Here is a 21036-nt window from a genome sequence, read left to right as displayed (position 1 = left end):
GATAAGATAAAACGGCTTACCTTCTTTGTTTACATTTTTCACAATTTCAACGTCTGCAGTTTGTTGCGTAGCTTCTGATACTGACTCGTTTACTTCTTCAGCAACAGTCTCGAACGTACTACTATTAGATATTTGAGAATTGTCGAAGATCTCACTATCATTTTGTGTTACCGTTTGGCTTATTAGTTCCGATAACTTCTCGCTAGATTCATCTAAACTGTGGCTAACAATGTCGCCTTCAGCCACAACGTCTTCCTCGGTTTCAATATTTGAAACAGGCGATTCAAATGGAACTTCTTTTGTAATATTTTGGTCAAGATTAAATTCTGCAGTATAAATTACTTTCGTTTCTTCATTTTCAACCAAGAACTGTACACGTTTCCTTTGAAGAATATTATGAGAATTGACAGCCACTTTATCTTTAGGCTTTGGAAGGTAAAATAAAGACGAATTCACTCTCTTATTCTCAAAAGATTCGGTAGATATTTCCAATTTTGGGGTTGAGTCATTCGCGTCATAATTTCTTGGCTTTTTCAGAATCGATTTTATAGTATCTGTATTTTGATTTTTCAGCTTAGAGCTACGAGAGTGATTGTTATCTGATTTTCTATTTATATTCCTTTCTGTTAGCCTTTGATTATCACTCTCGCTATCATCGTCAGTTTTATTATTTCTTATTCTTCTTGGTGGTCGTTTAGGAGAAACACTTTTTTGTTTAGTACGATTTGTGGAAGAGATACTCAGTATTTTTTTACTTGTATTTTTACTCAATGATCCAGATTTTTTGTTTTCATTCTTAATATTAGGTAATGACAAAGTTGGAGATGCCTCTTGAGACTTTAATTCGTAGGATTTGAGATCATAATCGACGGGATCATAAACTGATACTTCATCTAAATTATTTCCTTTTGATTCATCGGACACTCTTATTCTTTGTCCACCTATAGCTTTTACACTAGAATCTGATTTAGATTTACTGGAGTTTTTGTTTTTATTTTTCATCGATTCTTGAAAAACGTGTCCAAAATCGTCATCAAATTCAACATCAACTAAAGACTTTGAAGTACCATTTGATTTGACTAAGTCATAAGGATTGATATCACATGACAAAATAGACTTCTTTGAGTCATTGTTTGTGTTAGTATCCTCTTCAACCCATATTTCATTAACTCGACTGACAGATTTACTTCTATTCTTGCGAAGTGTTTCTGGGCTGGTAGGCTTTTTAGTCTTTACTCTGCATGGACTTATACTTTTAGCTCGTAATCTTGTTGTTGAGAACTGACTTCCTATACGAGTTTCATGAGGAGGAGCCAATCTGTTCCGTCTCATCAAATCATAAGGGTCCGTATCTCCATTAGATTTCAGTATGCTCGGTCTTGCCTTCGATCCTTGTACTCTTACTGTCCCAGCTCTCAACAAACCAGATTCGCGGCTTACCTGATGACCTCTTACCGTACCCCCGACTAATAATTGCGGGCTATCAGCTATAGTTAATGGCAAACGAGATCCCTTGCATTTCTTACAAATACTGACTTTGGTTGAGCTGGTTTTCTTTGTACCATTCAGGTACTCAGGACAGGAACATAGTATGACAGCATAGTTATGTGGTGTGGGTTTTTGCGGCGTGCTTATGAGAACAGGACCAGAGACTTCTGGGTAAGCAGAGAAGACGCTAGGTCGCATAGGTGGGGTTTGGGTCCTGACGGACCCGTAAAGCCAGGTCTCAGCATACTTCATTGATTTGGACAAAGCTGATCCACCCGGCCCACTGATGGTTCCGTACATGTACGGGCTTTCTGGAGACTTTTCTGATGTCTTCGAGCTTCCTGATGTGTTCAACTTTAACTTCGACGACCATTTCTTCGGCCGTGTATTTTCCGTCGTGTCGTATATCTGAAATAGAAAGAAAATAAATGATTAACATATGTGGACATACGCTTATTTGTAAGCCAACTACCAATTCAGACAATAATTAACTTTTGAATCGATAGGGTTTGTTTTCGTATTATTTATTAAATCTAACTAAACAAAAACAAAGAATCCTACCCTTTAATATAATAAACGAATCTATTATGGTAGTAATATATTTTACAGAAATGAAAATTCATACCGACGATTGCTAAACAGTGAATGGTAAGTCCCACTTCACAAAAGGGCAGAATTATTGTTAAAGTAGCAAGAACGTAATTATTTTACAACAATACTACATGAATTGCGTAAACGTGCTTCTTGTAAAGCACTGGTATTCAGCTGAATCCGGTTAGACTGGAAGCCGACCCCAAAATGATTGGGAAAAAGGCTCGGAGGATGATACTACATGAATTGCGTGACAAAATGATAATATGAATATCCTTTTTTCGTCATACTTTCGTCCGTTATTAAATAAGAATTTAACTTTATGTTTTCGTCGAATATTAAGAGACAATTTTTCTGCTTCGTAAAATCTTTGTTGCTAAACTTTTGGTAAGGATTTTAATAAAACTTCTACGCTGGCTGTTTTTTATATTATCGTTTATTAATCCTGGATTCATCACCTAGCTCTTTTAGCATAGCAACTAGTTGTTTACTAAGCACGTTTTCACGAAACTTTTGCTCATAAATAATATGGTCTTAATCCAAAGGCACTTTGTTTACTAACTCTCTAAAGCTAAGAGCTTTTTCATGCAAATATTTTTAGCCTATTTACAAAGTCGAATCGATACTTGACAGTTAAAGCCTGTTATAAATAGAACCATTACAATTTGTCATGTAACTTTCTTAGCAAGCTTAAAATATTTGTGTAAAATCTTCTGTTGTGGAGTATTTACTTATTAAATGTTTTTTTTTTTTTATTTATATTTTTTATGTATCTCTAATTGTTCATAATGGTTAAATTCGTGTTCTCTTTGATTTCAGAAATTATATTCCGAATTAATTTCTCAATCCATTTAAGAATATCAGCAAAATCATTCCATAAAGTGACAAAGTTATACAATTCTTTATTGTAAACTTGTTTTAATTAAAAACACATAAATGCACATCTCTTAACCTAAACGCATATACCTGTTCCGTTCCGTCGTGGGTAAAAAAATACATTAATGAAGGAAAACCATTTTCATGCTTTAAAAACAATTTATGAGCTAAAAAACCAGGTTCTCATAAAACGAAACCTATATCCAATAAACGTCGTTATCTATGTTACGAGGATGACCTCGACCTCACCAAATTCTATCCTAAAATCCAAATTAAGCTTTAAATTTAGAATCAGAAGCTAATTAAGAAAAAAAATCTGTAGCCGTTCTAGGAGAATGTTTTCATTACTGGTTTAAATGACCCGATGCTGGAAGGTTAATTGGCCACTTTAAGTTTACTTAGACCATGGAGTAAAGAAAGATGATCAGAGGTACCATAATGCAGGTAGGTCAGGCTCACCTTCTGTTAGGTCAAATGCTTACGGTGGGCATGAGAAAAAACAACAGTTACGAGTAAACTAATGCGGCGTTCGGGTTCTTGGCGAAATCTGTCGACGATTTTCGGTGTCACAAATAATAATCGGGTCCAAAGAAGGCGTATAAAGGCCTCGTTCCTCGTCCCCCAAACATTTTGGCGTGCTATTTTCTTAGATTTTCGGTTATGGCACCTCCGCTAGTATTTTGTTCTCCATTACTTAGATGAATTCACTGTGACGTTCTGATTGCTCATTCTGTTTTCTGCCTTCTTGTTAAACATTGTTCGGGATTTGTTTATTTTTACTATAAAGTACTTACGTTTGGAGAATTGGGGTAAGGGTTTTTATTTACAGGTTGGTATACTTGGATTTTTGTTTTTATTGTCGAGCTCAATGATATAAGCTGCGTTATTTATTTCATTTAACGTATTTTTTCTCACATAAAAGTATTGATAGCTAGTTCTGATTTTGAAAAGATTTTGTAATTTATCATGCAGAGAAAGCTGAATGCGATTTTAAAAGAGACTTCGGGGACAAATAACACATCTTATTCAAAATATTATTACAATTTTGTGTTTATTAGGTTATTAAATGTTAACTAAGGTTAGCTCAAATAGAGGCAAACATAAGTCAAATACATTTCTAGAAGATTTTCGAGTAAATTCACAAGTTTGAATATTTTAAGAATTCGTCTATCTAGCTAGAGCATGTTAATATTAACACGATGTGTCATATTATTATTTAATTTACTTTTTTAAGATTAATTTACTGAAATAATTTGAAGTATGAAAAATTTAATACCTATAATATTAATATATCCATTTGTATCTGGATAGTTACATATTTGTAGCCACAGTTACCTAATATTGTTTGTATTTACTTCACATAAAAAATGTTAAGTATCCGTAATTATGAAAGGTTTTCAGCATCAAGTTAATGCTAAAAAAATTATTGAGTTGAAAATCTGTCTCTTATTACCAATAACGGGCTTCTTGAAAACTTTATATTTCTATGGAATTTGATAATTATTAATTTTGTTTGAGAACCCTTTCGCTACGATTTCAAAGATAAAATAATCAATTTGTTCTTAATTGGATTCCATTTAACATAATTCGTTAAGAATATTCATTCGTTTGAGAATATTGAATATCGTTTGCATTTTAACCTTTTGAATTGTGTAGTTCATTTGTAGGTTATTGGTTTTGATATTTAGTTGAAGCCTAAAATCATAGATCTCTTTTTGAATGCATTTAAAATTAAATTATTCAATTTCCTTATTCCACTAGTTGCAGAACTTGCAGACAACTTGACGGGTTGACAGGATTGTCCAGATATTATTTATAAAAACATTACCTACTAATTAAAAAACCGTTGTAATGAGACACCACAGACGGAGTATTTTTTTTAAATAGGAAATGTTTCAAGACATATTCAAACATTTTCTAGTGTATTTATTTGTCTTTCAACATATAAGGTGCTTTAATATTACCTGCCAGGGCTTGAATGGGGGGTAGTATTGCGTTTATAGATTACAATAGTAAAGATAAATAATTGATTATTTATCATATTTTTTTTTTCATACAAAAAGAAATACGTATAAATTTGACTTAATTTATTAGTTTAAAACCATCCAGTAGAGTTGCGCGTTGCCACTCTTGCAGAACAGATAAAAAGAGATAGCAGTTGTTTTCATTGACGAAGCGACACTACGCGCATAATTTGTGAACCACGTTATGCAGAGTAGAGCCAATGTTAATTTAACTTGTTTAATGTCTCAAATTGAATTGACTGTTCCGGGGAACGAAATTTCTTCACTATTGTAATCTATAAACGCAATACTACGCCCCATTCAAGTCCTGGCAGGTAATATTAAAGCACCTTATATTATTTATATTTTTAAATATTAGATTACAAAAAAAAATAAAAAAACATTTAAAAATATAAAAAATAGATGGCCACCGATATCGGGCACAGGGTCCAAGGTACCGGTGGTTAGGGTCCCAGAGACAGAAACCTCCTCACAATACGCGCCGTATCAAGGAGTACTGCCTTCTGAATCAATCCCTTGATCCAGCCGCCCAACGAGAGCCTCCTGAGGTGTTGGTCGAGGCTCTTGGCTATTAGACCATTGGCCGTAATGACAATCGGCACAATAACAGCCGTGTCGACATCCCACATGGCGACAACCTCGTGCGCTAAGTCAAGATATTTTATTTGTTTCTCTTTCTCAGCTTTCACTAGGTTCTCGTCATGCGGGACGGTGACATCGACTATATCATCGCGCGGCGCGCTAATCGATCTATCACCACTATATCAGGCTTATTGGCTGCAATAGTCCTGTCAGTGATGATAGATCGATCCCAGTACAACGTGATATGGTCCTTTTCGAGAACTGGGTCGGGCGCATACCTGTAGTACGGTACCTCAAGATCTACATCATTCAAACATTAAATCGTACTCGTTCGGGGAAAAAATGCGATTTACGCCAAATGTCCGGGTTTTTTTTTAATTTTTGTCCGGGTTTGTTGAAATTCGGGATGGCAGCCCTAAGTAAAAGGAACGTTATGGTTGCTATGTAAAGCCTTAGGGATCATTATGTCAAATGAAACTGAATAACATGGCTATGTCTTTTGGTATTGCAAGGCTGATAATAATAATGTTTGAATGATGTAGATCTTGAGGTACCGTACTACAGGTATGCGCCCGACCCAGTTCTCGAAAAGGACCATATCACGTTGTACTGGGATCGATCTATCATCACTGACAGGACTATTAACATATACTTAAATTCAATGAGGTGCTTCCTTAAATGAAAAGTGTCCGGGTTTTCCCCGGACACTTCTTGAAACCCCGCCCGGATGGCCCCCGGACGGCCTCCAAACGAGGACAAATCCGGGGAAACCCGGACGGATGGCAGCCCTACTTTTACTCTTATAGATTCTAGAAAGCCAGACCAACAATTGCACAGCAACAAACAGCAACTGTTGCCCTTACCCGAACAATAAGTAATTGATCGTGACTGCGATTTGCGCAAGCGCACCTAAGTACTGAATAGACTGTAAATGTCGCGCTTGCAATACTTGTCGTGTTAATTATTTTACTACTTTTATTTATCTGTGTTAGTTTCGTCATTATTTGAGAGTACGAAATAATTTAATTATACACACATCAAAAGTGTCTAGGGATCAAGCATTTTTATGCGGATTTCTTGAGATTGAGATGTGGCTTTGTAATAAATTTATGATTTTATAAATTTATATGGATCCTTTTTGGTGCATTTCATAATTTGAATCAGGAACTGTGAATCAAATTCGAGTAAAAGATGAAAATCAGCTGTCAATATTTTCCCTATAAACACATACAACGCATTGAAGACATTATTAGTGCTACTGTTTCCCTACTACTGATTAAAACCAACGTTATTATGGAGCGGCGACGTCATTTAAGCAGGGAAGAAATGCTCAGAGCCGTGGGAATGATAGAAGCTGGTTCCCGGCAACGTACTGTGGCTTTAGCTCTGAATACAAGTCAGAGTGTTATCAGTCGACTTTGGACACGTTACCGAAGCACTGGTACCGTAGCTGAGCGCCATGGAGGACGGTATCGCTGCACCACACGGAGACAAGACCGATACATTCAAATCTTAACTCGAAGAGCTCCAACAATAACCGCCATGATGTTAGCCGTGAGGCTTCATCACTCTTCAGGGAACTTAATTAGCGACCAAACAGTCAGAAACCGCTTGCATGAAGTGAACCTTCATTCCCGAAGACCGCTACGGGTACCACCTATAGCAATGCACAATCGTAGGATTCGATATCAATGGGCTCTTGAACACAGAAATTGGGCAGAAGAACAATGGCGTTTCGTGTGCTTTTCTGATGAGTCTCGTTTTGGTATGAGACCGGATACAAGACGTATACGACACTGGAGAACCCCTGGACGCCAACAGCGATTAAAATCCTGCCAGGAAGTCCATCCTTATAGTGGTGGAACCATCATGGTATGGGCGGGTATTTGGATCGGCGGAAGAACTGAGTTGATTTGGATCAGAAGCAACCTCAACGCTCAAATTTATGCTGAGACGATTGTATCAGACGTCATCGTTCCTCTACAAGTGCAAATCGGTCCCTTATTTCAGTTAATGCATGATAATGCACGACCGCACACCGCAAGAGTTGTAAGACAGACTCTCGCGGCAGCTAACATCAATGTCCTGCCCTGGCCTGCTCAGTCGCCAGACTTGAACCCGATTGAGCATGCATGGGATATGCTACAGAGAAGAGCTCTGCCGAATATGGAGGGTATCCAGTCGCAAGAAGACCTTTTTTTGTTGTTGCAACGAACATGGGCGGCCATTCCACATCGTGATTTGGATGAACTCATTTTGAGTATGCCAAACCGATGTTCTTGTGTTGTTAGTGTTCGCGGTAGAAACACGGATTATTAATTGTTTAAGTTACCCAATAAACTTTTAAAGAAAACTGTTATTTCAGTCTTTTTTTTCGAACTTTTGTGTTAGTGTTTCAAATGTCAAAAATCCCTTTATTAGGAAAATGGCAAATTTCTTTATTAGTGCAAAGGTGACTTGGTTTATCGTTACTGTGACAAACGAAAACACTTTATTTGATGAATCCTTAAAGAAAATTTTAATTAATATCAATCAGGAGAAAAGTTATTGCAAAAATATATGTTGATCCCTAGACACTTTTGATGTGTGTAGTTTTGGGTACTTTATTTCTTGAGATATTTCTTAATGTACCTGCTGGTGGCGAGATATCTTTGAGAACAAGTTTCTTCAATGAGAAATATATGCGTCTCTATTTTGATATACGACTGAGTGCACAAAAGGCGTCAGTTCTTAACTTCCTTATTTGTGCATTGTTTAATAATTTATATTAGAAAAACGTGTACTATGATAGGTAATTTCCAAGCAATTTCCCCGAACCGGTTAACCAATCTTCTATCTCTGATAGTTTCAAAATAGATAAATTGTATACTGTATCTCCGGGCCTAACCACGCGATCCCGGCGATCGATTATTTAAATCAAGAGAGTATCCGTTTAGGCTATTGTTGTAGTAAATTGAAAACCGCGTAACGCCCCTAACTGCAGTATTTAGACTAACAATATCGCTTGTTTACGATAATCCGGGTGGAACCCTTTCGGAGTAAGCGATGCGGGTAGGTATTACACTGTGTGACAGATAACGGGTTAATTATTAAAGGTGGGCTCTGATTTCTAGGCAGTGTGAGACAGGTTAGGAAAAGGCCTTGTTGACGTTATGTCAACTACTGTCTAGTTTTTTCTTTCACGTTCTTTAGTAACACTACGACGGTACAAAATGTCGAGATGAATGAAAATTATAGTTATGTAAGTTTGTCTGTTACAATGATTTTCATTAGGTTAATTGTAAAAAGTTGTTTAAGTATGAAAAGATATAGGCAAGTAAAGTTGTTAACATAAAATGGTTATCATCACTGTACACTAGATTTTTTTTCACCATACGACCATATGAAAGTACATCTAAGAACAACAAGCAGACATTCATACAGCCACTACAAACCGTGCAGACGCAACCACCATCAGTCCGATTCAGTCACCAAATTAAAAGCCATGAGCGGTCTCATCGACCAATGCTGGAAATTGACAAATCAAAAGCCAGAGGCCAGAGGTATGCGTAATCAAACTGTCCTGAACAACGTCCCGTGTGGTCACCCCACAAAGCATGCGTCGGCTTAGCCCGGGACTCGTAATTAGGAGCAGACAATCGGGTTTGCGAATCTGAAGCGTGGGCACCCTAATTTGGTCGACTAGCGGCCTAATCCCGTCAGTTCCTAAAAATGACTTGAACTGTCCTGGGGTAATGCGAGTTGTGAAGTTTGGATAAAAGTAATGAAGGATTGTTCATTATTTAATCAATCCGTTGTTTCAGTTTTCTTTGACAATACTGGAGTTAATTTTCTAACACGAATATTACGTACTAAGGCTTTAAGAAATAATGTACACTAGTTTGCCGCAACTTATATTGTTTTATTTTATTAAGAAGTAAATACCTAAGTCCCACCACAAATGCCTTCGTTTCATTTATTTTTTATTTCATAAAGTATCTAAGTACGTCTTCAGAATTTAATACCAAAGAGTATCAGACCTATTTAATTCTAGACGTTCTGAAATCAAAAACCTTCGAACATAGCAACCAGATGCAAACCACACACACATACACAACAATTTACAAAATTCTAAAGCCCAAAAAGTATCCGACCAATCACGAACATTCTGAATTCAAAAATCTTCGAGCATAAAACACGCACACACACATAATCGGTTTAATTCTTACACAAGTGCGGTTTGTAATTGGAAACTGAAGAGATCGTGTGACAATCGCACAGACATTCAACACTCGGCCTTCCTACGTAACCCAGTTAGTATGGAGACCTAACACTGGCCGGTGTAGGGTTTCCAAGTAACTGAGAGAATGTCATGCGAAGAATTTGCTGGAAAATCAATCTTGTTTGCAGTTGAGGACACTCAGTGTATAGTTTTATTATGTGGGATGGCGTTTATTTAGGGGTATTTACAAGCTGATCCGGTCTAACAATTTTTGCTGGACATGATTATCTGACGGTAGAAGGTTAATCTATGAATGGCTCTCTCTGCTTTATTTGAGAAAATGAAGCCTAAATATCAAAATACTAGCTTCCGCCAGCAGTTTTACCTGTGCCCCTTAGGAACTACTTACTTCATACACTCACATAAAAAAAATCCTGTAGCCTTCTTCGAAAATGGCACATTAGATATAAAATAAATGTTGAAATCGAACCAGTAGTTACTAAAATTAGCGCGTTCAAGCAAGCTAACAAACTTTAACTTCAGCTTAATAATATTAGTAGCCATATTAATTAAAAATCAATTACGTACTTGATGATTCGATATTTGTTTCCAAACTACGCTATTACGTATTACAGAACCTAATTACCTAACTCTTTTCTACCTAACAACTAACCACGTGCTCCAATTCTATCAAGCGTAAGATAAGGAAACTTAGAACCAAAAAAACTTTTAATTACGTCTATTGGTCGTCCAATTAATAAGTTCAGTACTCAATAACTCGTTAACAACTTGTTCGTCGGGCTGTCCTTACAAATAGAATTATAAGGAAAAATATTAGATATGTTAAACGGTGATGAAATGATTTTTTTAGGAAACATTTTTAGCACCATTTTATGATTATTTCTATTTTTTTAGAAATAAAGCGGGTGAAGAAAACTTGCTTGATTTTTTAAAGAATTTTTTTAATACTCTTTTTGTTTAGATGTTTAATAAAAAGTATAATTTAAACTCATTTGCAGTTAAAAACAGTACTTGATTGCTTGCGTAAGTTCCATTTCAAGATCAAGGAAAATACCAAACCTTTAAGCATAAAATTTTTAATTATTCTTAAGTCTTTGCAAACATCAAACATGCTCTCTAAAACAAACCAAAAACCCATTACAGATAGCCAGAAATAATTTACTGAAGTACAACAAAATATCAATTATAACATACTTGAAAACTTCAGCACAACACAGCGAAACTGTAGGAGCAAGTTTTATTCATCTTTACGAACAAAATGTATCAGTATTTTTGTTTGAAACTCGATAACAGGGTACTTGGGAACTTTGGTAAAAGGTTACCCGATGCTTGCGTGAACCGTGTTGTATCTGTTTTACAGTAGTTTAGCCTAAGGTTAACATTGATTTTGTTGTTGAGCGTGCGATCAAAAGTGATTATGTTGTAAGTATCTGGTATGTATTTTAAAGTGTGGGACAGTCTATGTGAAACTTGCGGCTCATAGGTAAAATATATCCTGACCTATTGCACTATTGTTAATTATGGTATCACCTGTGTTCTGTTTAAATAAAAGTTTATTGTTTTCATCCTCAAAAATTCTGCAGCAAGCAGTCTTTCAGCCTTTTGAAAGTTAGAAATTTTCAGAAACTTAATATGCCTACCAGAATATGCCTAAATGAATGACTCCGTTTTAACTCAGCACACCCAAACAAAAAAAAAGAAGAAACAAAAGCCAGCACAACAAACGACGCTTTTCAAAAAGTCCTTCATCATTTAAACGGTCTATAAACTGACCAGCAAACAGAAAACTCGAACAATAGACTTGCAATCGAAACGCAAACCAGCTAGTCTATAAATAAACAAAGCACAGTTTCCAGTCTCATTCCCTTTACTTTCGAATGCGATTTCCCGGCGTCGCGTTACTGTAACCCTATAGATAGCGTTAGGTGAGCCGGTTCAAGTACCTACTCGTATCGTGTTCGCTTGTATGACATATTTTTTCTAGCTATAGCATTTAAGTTATGTAGGGGTAAGTGCTACCTAATTATTCTTAATTCATGAAACTGCCTATCTACCTGCTTAAATCTTTCAGGTGTATTGTAACCTTTTAGATTTAAATCCATGCCGGATTGAGATTTAAGTGGTCCGTTTGACAAGCATTGGATTTCAGCAAGGTATTCGTGTTGCGTTACGGTCAAGCATTCCCCACAGCAATACCAATGTATATCAAGAAATTATGTAGGTACGTAAGGAACACAAAAACAAGATCATCTTCTAGGAACAAGCAGGATCTAGACCCTTTCTTATTCTATACTGTTTCTTGAATTTAACACCACGATGTAAAACCAAAATTGATGCCACAAGTAAAAATAGAATTTTCGATGATTTTTGTGCGGATTTGCGGCTAACCTATATTTCTAGTTCTCTAGGGTTTCACCGCATGAATTCGTCGGTCGCACCACTAGACACTAGCAAGCGAGACATTTTAATGGAGATCACACCTCACACGCACAAAATATCAACAGAAATGAAATTTTAAGGGAACATGCATCTTATTTTGTGCAGGGTTAAGTTCAAATTACATTGGTTTGCGCTGCAGTATTTTATGTATCTAGACATGTATTTTTATACGTGTATGCATGAGTAATGTCTAGCAGATAAAAGAAAAGATTAAATTAAAGAATACTACTTTAAGATGAGGACACATAATTTTGAACTCTATTTTATAATTGGCAAATTATTTTCCAAAATTCAACAAGCTATTAGAACATTTGAAGTAACAAAAACACATATATAAAAATAAACAATAACAGTGGTGAGCTCAAAATTCTAGAAATCCACGAAAACCTCGACATCTGCCCTCGCTTACACGATTCATCACCACGGAGCAATAAAAACTAGATAGTGGCAATCAGTTGTGTGGTCGACTGTACTGTGGTCCCTTCCAGTCACGCGTAGGTGAAACGATAACACAGATCTCACCGCAGTTCAGCTACGGTTTTGTTTTTTTTTTTAATTTATTTTGGGTGCTGAATTTTTTGCAGTATTTCATTGTTTGAGTAAGCCTAGGTTTTTGGGTAGGCTTGTGATTGCTGTTTTAGACGTAAACTAAATGATAGTAGATGTTGAATCTGGAATCTGAGTTAAGCTACCACGTAGGGTTAAAAGCTCGGTAATTTAAAAGATGCACCTAATACACAAGTACGTATATTTAAAAAAGTAATGCTTTAGGCGCTATTTTTGCTACTTATGAGCATATATAGCATATATATTCGCTCTAATAATGCTCAAGGTGATGCTCAATTGTATATAGTCAATATTGAACTATTTAAAAAAATGTGAGCAATGTCAATGTATTTTTACAATCTGAACTTAAAAACTTAATGAAGACACGACAAAAACCAGTCCCAATTCGCAGCACGTGCTATAAATAGCCCGAAGGACATAAAACACTATTAAGTAGGTGTCTGATTTAAATAAACCGCCCTTTTAAATTAAAAACAGATGAGCACTTTTTTTAAACCTTTATCTTTGTTTGACGTCGGAAACGCTGTTGATATTTTTCGTGCTATTTCGCCCGGCGCGGTTTTGTTCGACAAAAAGTGAAGCGGACTCGCATGAACGGACTCTGGCCGCTTTTTGTACAATCACCTACACAGTTTGTTATATCAATACAGTTACGTGCACACCATTTCCGACACTATGCAAAAGAGATAAAGGCGAAATTTGAATGCGTTTCCCAAAGCTTTGTTACGGATGCTGATAAAATGTACTTTGTTAAATACTCGGCGGCGAACTAGCCAGTGTTTTCATTAGCTTTCAAAATGTTTTCCGCTTTGCAAAATATTGTAAACAAAAATGTTCTAATCCTTATAGCTCAGCAATGAACATGAAATCTCTTTTTTATCCGTAGACACTCGTGCAAAAATAAAACATTTCAATTGTACGGAATGAATGGAAGAACTTCAAATAATATAATCATTTCTGCTTTCAATCTGCCCACGTTTTATATTTGACGGAAAGAAAATTCGGTTAAGAATATTGTATTTCATGAAAACCTTGTGATTAGATATAACCTATAGATGACTTTTGTTAAGCTTAGGCTTCACAGATGGCATTATATTTTTTCACACATATTAACATGAATCAATTGAATCCAAACTATCGGCCTATTTACTGGCCGACACTTAAATCTACTTTTTTTTATTTAAAAAAAGTCGTGGTGGCCTAGTGGGTAAAGAACCACCTCTCAAGTATGAGGGCGCGGGTTCGATTCCAGGTCAGGCAAGTACCAATGCAACTTTTCTAGGTTTGTATGTACTTTCTAAGTATATCTTAGACATCAGTGACTGTGTTTCGGATGGCACGTTAAACTGTAGGTCCCGGCTGTCATTCAACATCCTTGACAGTCGTTACGGGTAGTCGGAAGCCAGTAAGTCTGATACCAGTCTAACTAAGGGGTATCGGGTTGCCCGGGTAACTGGATTGAGGAGGTCAGATAGGCAGTCGCTTCTTGTAAAGCACTGGTACTCAGCTGAATCCGGTAAGACTGGAAGCCGACCCCGACATAGTTGGGAAAAGGCTCGGAGGATGATGACTTAAATCTACCGGGGCTCATGAAAATCACTAGCATATCCTTTTAAAACCGCTTACGGCACGTCCACTCTATGTACTGGCCGTAAGCTACTCCGCCAGTGTAACTTGGCTTTATATTTAAATAACAATATGACTAAGGCCAAGTTGTCGGATAAATAGGAAACTTTCCAGTCACGTTCACGATATTCCATTTCAAGAGATTCCTTCATACCATTTATTATATTACTAGACTTATGTAGAAATAAACTATATAATAGAGCTAGGTAAAGGTCTTTCGATATAAAGTTGGGCCTAGTAAGGTTTTATTTATTATTTTTGTAAACGAAAAAACCTTTTAGATCAAACTAAAGGGTTTTCAATTTGATTAAACAGAATTGAAAATTATGGTGAAGTTGTAGGAGTTTTATAGAATTGAAGATGTTTTCATAAATAAATAACTTTTCTGATCATGGTAAACATATCAATTGAACTAGCTGTAGTCAACATGAATTAAAAAATATAAATATGACCGTTTTAAAAGCGACCGAAACCATTATTTCTGCTAAAACCTTCAAACTTAAGAGCCTTACGCAATAAAATCTGACCCCTATATTGAATTCAAAACAAACCTTCGGACCTCAAGAATCACGAGTGGGCAAACTAGTTGTAAGGGTCAAAAAAGCATAAAGTGATATTATTGGATAAGTAACCAAAACTTTAGTCGCGGATGCGACTGAATTTGCAAGATCTTGAGAGATGTAAGTGAAAAGTAAGCAGCGTAATAAGTTGATTCCGCCTATGGTTTTGGTTGGAACCAGTCCGCGCATCCGAATAAAAACCACTGAAGGTACTGGTCGAATCGGTCCAATATTTACGACATTATAAGAAACTATAGGCAGAATTCTAGTTCTAAAATTGACTACAAAATGTTTTGGATTTCGTAGAATTTTGCGAACAATATTTTCTAGCCACGTCAACTTTTAACGGTCATGTAATATACATAACAGTTCTTATATAAAATGTTCCCAGTTTACTAAGTTTTCTATGAAATTAAAACAGTTAACATTTAACGTTTTAGAAACACGCGATCGCTTATAACCGACACACATGCTTAAGATGATCCAACGATTTCTTGTCACGGGCTGTTAAATTTTTTATCGAATGCCTTTTTTATGCGAACATATAAAATCGACTATAGGTCCTCGTGAGGTGTAAAATCGGTCTATTTTTACGCTCCCAAAAGTCGTATAAGTGCGACTGGATTTTTATTTGTGCGACATTTTTCGAAATGTTACGCCGCGTAGTGCGTACTTTTCGCAGATTTTTTTTTTACGTTTCGCATAAAACGTTGAGTTGCTATTTGTAAGTAACGAATTTCATTTTATGTTTACTTCTTAACTTTCGTATTTAGACATTGATGGGGCATAAAGTGTGTTCCAAATACCTCGATACGGAACGTACTTAAAGTCGTTTTGTTTTTATTTATTGGCTCGCGTTGTGACCGCATTAAAAGCTTTTTTATTGCTTGGTAAAAATGGCGTAATATGGTAAAAAGATAAGTGACTATTTGGTACAATTTTATTAAATGGAAACAAACTTAATTTGCAGTTACAATATGAAATATTGTCATCTTCCAACTTTTTTACAGAGGAACATGATTCACGTTTATTTAAACCACTTTTTCAAACATTTAAACATATTTGTTTATAGGAAAACCTCGATAACATATCATTAGCTCAAGATGTCGATTAAGTAGATATTCCAGATAGTCGACAATCTAGTTAACCAGATTAGTGCTCATTTAATCGATTGATGTCCAGATGAAATTACCTTGAAGACTGATTTCGATCGAAACCTATATGGTTATGACATTACATATTGAACATGAGCAATCATATAGAATGGCCAGTGATTAATTAATCATTGTGTAATGAATACGAAATTAATACATGCTTGACCATCCTAATCCAATTTATTATACTAATAGATATGATTGATGGTGAGGATAAATTAATAGATACATTTATTTGTTTAATATTAGGTAGTAATTAGCAAATATGAGTACATTTCTATATTATTTGATTTTTGCAAGTCATTGTTTGGATAGATATTAGATATTGCTTTCATTTATTTTTCAGTAACGTCAGATGAATATTTCCAACGTATACCTACAGCAAACTGCCCGCTATATTTTTCAGCTGTTAAACAATTTTATTAAGTACGTAAATTAAGGCAAATTGCTTTAAATCTATTCATTTATTTATTTAAATAACAACAAAACAAGGGGCCCTTCACAAAGCCTTGCAAATCGAGTTATGTTTGGTGACGAAATTATCCTGTATTACGCAAAAATAAAAGGTTTTTCCCTATAATTAGGGGGAGAGTCCATTAAAATATTGAGACCTTTTTTGCCTTACATTATCCGAGACAAAGGCTTGATAAATATAATTAAGATTGTTATGAGTTTTAAACAATGCTTAAACACAAATAATGGCGAAAATGATGTGGTATTTTTTTGTTAAATAATGCGGTACCTTAATTAAAAGGTTCGTTGGTTACCTGTGCCCTAATGAGTATATTTTAACCTTTTTTTCACTTTTAGAAAAGATGAGTCCCTTTGCTTTTTTATTCTATTAAGATGATATTTTTCCTTTCAAAGACTTAAATAATTCCATAGATTCTCGATCATGAACGTCTTCACCAACTTACCTGAAACAAATGAAAGTCAAAATAAGATTGGTTTATACACAGTCAATGGCTATACCTTTAGGGGTACAGAATATATTGTGCAGTTGACAGCTGTCAATTTTCATGTGAAAATAGCATTTTTTGTACTGACTGTCAGAATTGTCAACTGCACAAAAAATTCTGTACCACTATAAATTGTTTTTGTAACTCATCTCTTTCCGTTGACGTCATAAAAGGCCATCCAATTAAGAATATTGGTTCAGTATTATTGTAATTCTCCGATTGTTATTGCAAAATTCGGTTTAAGTGAGAGTGAGGTCATGTTAAACGTGAACGGTTAAAGGTTGCAATAAGAGAATGCTTGTGAATATATATCGGGTTTTTTTTCGTACAATAGATACGTACTTGGTAGAGCTATTTTTTTCTTTGTAGTTTCTAAGGTGAACGTGGTTACTCACTTAGGACATAAAATTGTATAATTTCATAGTTTTTTGAAGATTAGTAGGAACTTATTAAGTTATGCCTTTTCTTGTCTATAGATATCTATGCTTTTGAGTGGGAAATGCCATCAGTTTTTTGTCAAAGTGGCGTGTTCATTATTCGTAATACTCATGTATAAAGTGGTTGTAAACAGTCTAGTATCATCTCCATCATCTCCCAAGCCTTTTTCCCAAACTATGTTGGGGTCGGCTTCCAGTCCAACCGGATTCAGCTGAGTACCAGTGCTTTACAAGAAGCGACTGCCTATCTGACCTCCTCAACCCAGTTACCCGGGCAACCCGACACCCCTTGGTTAGACTGGTGTCAGACTTACTGGCTTCTGACTACCCGTAACGACTGCCAACGATGTTCAATGACAGCCGGGACCTACAGTTTAACGTGCCATCCGAAACACAGTCATTGGTGTCTAAGATATACTTAGAAAGTACATACAAACTTAGAAAAGTTGCATTGGTACTTGCCTGACCTGGAATCGAACCCGCGCCCTCATACTCGAGAGGTTGGTTCTTTGCCCACTAAGCGACCACGACGAAACAGTCTAGTAATTGAAACAAAAGCTTTGAATTGTGTAAGGACTTAGAAGTAAATAACAACCGTCTAGTTTGTTTTACGATATCTTGAGGATAAGTAATATTACTAACTTTCCACGTGTATGTTTCATTATTTACTAGCCTATTATACTAATTACTTAGGTACGTCTAAAACAATAGCAGGAAAAGCTTATGGCATTTCTTGTTTAGAATTTTTAATATGCTCGTGTAATAAGTGATTTTTACCTTGAGTAAGTAAACCGCTATTATAAATAGACATCAAAGTTTTACAGATAGAAGTCACTTGGCATCTTCCGCTGAAGGTATGACATGAGGTAGGTAATGTCAGACTCTTACTGACTAAACCCATCCAGATTCCTTTACTTTCCGTGAAAATACCATTGAGAAAACAAGACGAAAATAATATTATCAATCTTTATCGGTTTTCTTAAAAACCCCTATTTGTAACCTCATTATAATAAACAATAATATCAAGTGCTTTACCAATAATGCACATGTGCAGTAAACACAACATTTCAAGTATAAGAAAGTCGTAAAAATAAATTGTATACTTTACTGCACCGTCACAAAGTATGCGCATTAAATTCATATGCAACATTATTACTTATAGTAGCGAAACATGTTACCTTTTATTATTTTATGTAGATTTTGTACTATTAGTTTTTAATTATAATAATGTGTCGATGGTTTTATGGAAGAACTCTCAGTTGATTAGCTCAATAAGGAGCAATATCAGTATTTATCTATTTGCAGTAAAATCGGCTAATTTACACCTTTAGATTATAACCTACCTACTTGGATAAATTGGTTTTTATTGATTTATGAAAAATATTATGTTTATGTTTCGCTTGCATGTTCAATACTAACATAGGGTATACAGTTATACACCGCTCTTTAAGACAAAAGAGACTCGTCATGTTTAAATGAAGTATGATTTCTGATTAACCTGTACCAATAGAAACTTAACTAGCCCAACCAACAAGTAAAGAACCAGCTGTTCAACCCTCCTACCAAAATAACCAAACAAATACTGAAGTCCATAATTAAGATATACGAGTATTTTCGTACCAACCTTTAACGGACCTATATTTAGGAAAAAACAGGTCAGTCTGCCCATCCATCAGGCCACAAGTGCTTCTGGCAAATTAACATCAAATATATACGGTATTAAGTACGTTGGTCTAGTTATTGTGACTGTCGTCACCTAGCCCTAAATATTATCAAATAATATTAATTTATTTTACAAGGCGCCACGATGACGGGCCTCTTAAGAACACATTAACTTTCTATTTTATGGGTAGGGATATTTGCCGGCTGCCATGGAGTGCAATAAAAACTTAACAAAATATTTTAAGGGTCTGAAAGTTTCTCACAGCAAAGCAATCAAACATGTGCTAAGCAGAACTTACAAGCCAATGCCAACCGTTAGGGCAATTAGGACCTTGAGACAAAGGACTCAGTATTGAATAGAAGTGCACATGTGCCAAATCCCAAATGGACCCCGACAACGATACTTAGAACAATTGAGAATGTGTACAAAAAGACTAATAAATCTATCTCATAACAAATAAACGAATACGTGAAACAGGACCTTAAGAACAGGGTGGAGTCAGCGCCGAAGGTGGGACTTGCGAGGATGTAGGAAGGGATAGCAGGCCACAAGGGTTTTGAGGGAACTGAAATGGGGACAGTCGGAGCTGGGTCACGAAGAGTACTAGTAACCAAATACTATAGTCGAGTCTATTAGGGAGTCTATATTGAAGATCACCGGGATATTGATAGTTTCGGTTAGATTTGTTAAGATATAGCCGCGATATAATAGTTTCTATCAAGTAAGTGATGCAGGTAGAATGTGTGAGTATCGTGTTTGGTGATGGTCTGGTGAGTAAGACGAATACAATTTACTATAAGCAGATATCTGGTGAGTGATCCCTATTATTACATTGGCTCCAGGTATACCAAAGACCGTGACCGGCATCCCAAGGCTGTTATTTCTAATTACTTTGATATTTGAACTTGATTATAGCAAAGCGTAAAACGAGACTTGACAATAAGCGTAATGATACTGTGCACTGGCGTAAGCGTAAGAATACTGAGCTTTGATTTATGTATTGCGCTTCTAAATATATGTATCTGTCTGGCATATTCTCTCTTGACTACATTGAGGTACCTCTGACATGCGTTTGGTTATAGGGAGGCGGAGAAGGCCTTCTACTACACTTGCATTAATAATACACCTACACACCCACAACATTGCCGTGGACTAGAGCATGACTACTATCATATCGAATACACATTTAGAAGGCAGAACCGCATTGACAGATCGCAATATACATATTTACTATACGGCACTAGCCGTATGCCATGTGCTATTGATAACTATACTTTATCTTGTACCGGGATTCAAATGAACCAAACGCTAGTTAAAGCTACTTCTAATGGACTGACAAACCGGCAGCTGGCCTTGTCTTGCATTTGTTGTACGCACTCTTCCAGGGAGCGGGGGTAGGCTTCACCAACCAACCTAAAACTGAACGATAGACCCGTCCCGAGGGATGCTAGAGATCGTGTCGCGTCAGCTGCCACCATACCTTAGGGCCCATATTGGATATTAAGGTGGTAGATGGCAAGACACGCATACTGGACAGGCTAGGTTTGGGGATTTGCCGATGCCTGTCAAGAACGGGGCAGATTAAAGGGAGAGGAAGTGACGAAATACCACTTCGGTGTATACCAATAGCGCTTCTAAGGAAAGTTGCCAACGACCGACGAGACACTGCGCTTGCGTTAGATTTGTATATACCAGTAAAGGGTGAATAGGCTCGCGATGGGGCTTAATATGAGCACGCGCCCAGCATGGCTGGAGACTGTCTTGCCCAATGGCAGTTGTACTTCGTAGTACCCTGCCTTAGGATTGGGTAAGACATTTAGAACATAGGGAACGTGACCGCTAGAATCT

At 36.2% G+C, this 21036-nt stretch overlaps 1 protein-coding gene across 1 annotated transcript in view; it reads right to left on the bottom strand.

The window, feature by feature from the left end:
• The window catches only part of LOC124635039, a 152970-nt gene that overhangs the window by 8619 nt on the left and 123315 nt on the right, over positions 1-21036 (bottom strand). The window contains exon 4 of the mRNA XM_047170801.1: positions 21-1896. Within this exon, the coding sequence (XP_047026757.1) occupies positions 21-1896 (1876 nt within the window). The remainder of the gene's footprint in view (positions 1-20; positions 1897-21036) is intronic.

The sequence above is a fragment of the Helicoverpa zea genome, chromosome 12 (genome assembly GCF_022581195.2).
Source record: "Helicoverpa zea isolate HzStark_Cry1AcR chromosome 12, ilHelZeax1.1, whole genome shotgun sequence".
Lineage (NCBI taxonomy): Eukaryota > Metazoa > Arthropoda > Insecta > Lepidoptera > Noctuidae > Helicoverpa > Helicoverpa zea.
This window is presented reverse-complemented; position numbering and strand designations above follow the sequence as displayed.